This window comes from Benincasa hispida, chromosome 5, assembly GCF_009727055.1.
Source record: "Benincasa hispida cultivar B227 chromosome 5, ASM972705v1, whole genome shotgun sequence".
Lineage (NCBI taxonomy): Eukaryota > Viridiplantae > Streptophyta > Magnoliopsida > Cucurbitales > Cucurbitaceae > Benincasa > Benincasa hispida.
This window is the reverse complement of record NC_052353.1, coordinates 55392467-55395916: the sequence shown is the minus strand read 5'-3', so window position 1 is coordinate 55395916 and position 3450 is coordinate 55392467. Positions and strand designations below refer to the sequence as shown.

Genomic DNA, 3450 nt, shown 5'->3' with positions numbered 1-3450 from the left:
CTATGAAGAGAAGAAATGGACAAAATAAAGAGAGAGAAATTAGGAAGAGTCTAATTTTGAAAGAGAGTATTTTTTTTTTTTTTAATTTAAAAAAAAAATCATTCCATAAAAAAAAGAAAAAACAAACAAATCTAGAGATTCTCCCCTCCCCTTAATTATATTCATCATCATCATCAATCACCAAATTCAATACTGACTCAGTCCCATCTTTCTCTCTCTATCCTCCATTTTCTCTCTTCTTTTAAGCTTTCTCTCTCCAAAGTCTAACCAAAATGGTGACTCTGAAATCTCTGACCCCTATAGTTTAGTCACCAAATCTGCATCTATCCACCTTCTTCCCTTTCCTTTAATCCCTCTTCTTTCTCTGTTAAATTACAAAAACATCCCTATACTATAATAGAAGTTGCACTTATACCATTAAACTCGTAAAAAGTAAGCTCTTAACCATTTAAATTGGACCATTAAACTTAGAAATTGTAACGATTATATAAATTTGATTATACAATCTTATACTTTCTATCCTCAAGTAAGTTTGAGAATCTAATTTTAATACATGAGGGTTGGATTTTGAATAATTGTTTTTTTAGTTTGAAGAAGAAAAGTTAGAGAGAGAAAATTTAAAAATAAAAATAAAATAGTATCCTAGGCTGTTCCCTTTTCCCAACTCCCCTATTAAATCTCTTTTCGCTTTCTCTGTTTCCTTGTCAACCTCTTCCATTTACTTTGCTTCCCAAAAAAAGATTTTCTTTTTTCTTTTTTCTTTTTTTTTCACCACCTATTTATCTATGCAATAAAAATTCATTCAAAATCACATCTTTTTCCAATGCATATATAAATATATTCCTTCATTTCTATCAAAGCTCCCATTTTTCACACCCCTCTCTTCCTTCTTTTCTTGTGAATCTCAATCAAGTTCTTCCTTTTAATCCAAACCCACTTTTATTTTCCATTTTTCTCAAAAGGGTTTGATTCACTTTCTTCTCCGTCGCCGGACTTCATGGCGGTTCACGCTCAGTTCTACCCTGAAAACCTTGGCTTTCCCTTCGCCGGCAACCCACCACCGGATTCCGTCGCTCAGTTTTGCTTCCAGAAACCGCCGCTCATTTCCTCAACTGAGTTTTTCTCTACCTCTGGCGGAGGCAACAACGCTGGCGACGGTGGCTCTGTTGTTAACTTCTCGAAGAATCCTCACCGGAGGGCCGCCGCAGCGGCCGGAGCGGCGGGGTTTTCTCAATGTGTGAGTGCCCATGTTGAGAAACAGAGACAAGAGATCGACCATTATATTAGATTACAGGTTCGGATCAAATCCATTCCACGAAATTCATTGTTATTAAGAATACTCTGTTTTTTGTGATTGAAAACTTAAACGTTTTGCATCTTTTTTTTTCGTATAGAATGAGAGTTTGAGAATGGCGTTGAGAGAGCAAGGGAAGCAACAAATAGCAGCATTAATGAAGAAAATCGAATTGAAAACAGCGATTATGTTAAGACAAAAAGAAGAAGAAATAGCCAAAGCTACGAAGAAAACAATGGAACTCGAAATTTTCCTGAGAAAATTAGAAACAGAGAATCAACTCTGGCAAAGAATTGCTCAAGAAAACGAAGCCATGGCTATGTCTCTCAACAACACATTGGATCAAATGAGAGAAAAAGTTTCCAATTCCTACGACGATGCAGAATCCTGCTGTGACATGAACTCCGCCGCCGCCGCCGCCGAACAAATTCCGGCGAGAAACAGAGGAGCAGCAGAGTGTTGCTCTGTTTCAGAACAGGGGAAAATGAAGAACAAGATGATTTGTAGAAGCTGCAATTTAAGGAATTCGACAGTGATTTTCTTGCCTTGTCGACATCTTTGTTGTTGTAAAGATTGCGAAACTGTTCTTGATTCTTGTCCAGTTTGCAAAACGGGGAAGAAAGCAAGCATTGAAGCTTTGATTTTCTAAGGGGAAAACTAAACCCAGAATTTTCTTTTCCGGGAAAATGAGAAAATCAAATAGAAAATGGTGATGATGAACAGAAAAAATGAAAAAAAAAAAAATGTCAATAGAAGAAGCCACTGTTCTTGAACGTTTGTTTCATTTTTATTTATTTTTTTTCTTTTTTACTGTTTCTTCTGATTTTGGATTGGAAAATTGTACTTTAAAACTACCAAAATGAAGTGGACAGATTATTACAGGACAGAGCATCTTTTTCTTTTCCAAATCCTTTGATTTTATTTTTAATTTTTTTTTAAAAAAAAATTGGGTTTTTTTTATTAACAATATATATATATATATATTTGGGTTTTGAAGGATTGATTTGATTATGTAATGGCAGTTTTAAGTGACCCATTTTGGGCTTTCATTGTCAGAGATCAAATTGCAAATTTGAAAGAAAAAGATTGTCAGATTGTTTCAGTGCTCTGTTTGGCTCCATTTGTTTTCCTTCAATTTAAAAAATCATGTCAAAATTATTATTATTATTATTTTAATCAATCAATCGATCAAGAGAGAAGATAAATTACATACCTAATTTTATGTTTGTAAATATATTTTAAGCAATTGTTTAAATTGAGATCCAATTTTTGAATCTACAAAAAAAAAAAAAAAAAAAAAAAAACATATATGGAATACAATTCATACGAAAATATGTAATGCACGCGAGTTTAAGAAGACGAATCAAGGGGAACTCTTCCAATAAGACGTGGTTGGGGACGAAACAAATGAAAGCTGGTGGGCATGTAATGCCTTGAGTTTAGGAAGGGGACATGAGTTAACCGTGAACACATTTAAATGAAAAGGATATGAACTATAGTTAAGAAATGATTGAAATAACTAAACGTCACTATCTATACCAATAAATTGCATCTTTCTTTTTGGTGGCTCAATCATAAGTACTCGAAAGTCAAGCGTGTTTAACTTGACCTAATCTTATGTTGGGTGACCTCATTAGGCTTGGGGCATTACAAACAAACTTAAAATTACTGTATAGATCTCTTTACTTTGGTCTCATTTTATTTTAGAATATGATATTTAACCCATTTCAAATGAGAGAAATCAAAATTAGAAAGTATAACATGTGAATAATAAATACCATTACAAAGTAAGAGAAACAAAATTGAGATATAAAAAATTCAAGACTATAAATTGTTCTCTAGTTTTCAATGACATATCTATCATGTTATTTCAATTTCCTAGCATATAGGGTTCTCTATTTTTTTTTCCCCATTTTCAACCACATCCTTGCATTATATTCCCTTTTTAGTACCTTATTTACCTGTCCTTTTTACCAGGGTAAGTATTTAAGCATTCATTTGATAATTACTTAATTTTTTATTTTTTATTTTTAATTTAATTTTGGAAGGTTAACTTATAAAAACTACTCTACTTATTAATTTTTTTTTGTTATTATTATCACTTTTTTAGAGTGTTTTTATAAACCAAGGTAAGTTTTGCAAACTAAAAAGTTATT

General features: G+C 32.6%; 1 protein-coding gene across 1 annotated transcript; it reads left to right on the top strand.

The window, feature by feature from the left end:
* The first annotated feature begins 725 nt into the window (after nucleotides 1-725).
* On the top strand, nucleotides 726-2180 carry LOC120078137 (probable BOI-related E3 ubiquitin-protein ligase 2). The gene is made up of 2 exons (XM_039032357.1): nucleotides 726-1294; nucleotides 1395-2180. The coding sequence occupies exons 1-2, from the start codon at nucleotides 998-1000 to the stop codon at nucleotides 1941-1943; spliced, it is 846 nt and encodes a 281-aa protein (XP_038888285.1). The 5' UTR covers nucleotides 726-997; the 3' UTR covers nucleotides 1944-2180.
* The last annotated feature ends 1270 nt before the right edge of the window (nucleotides 2181-3450 follow it).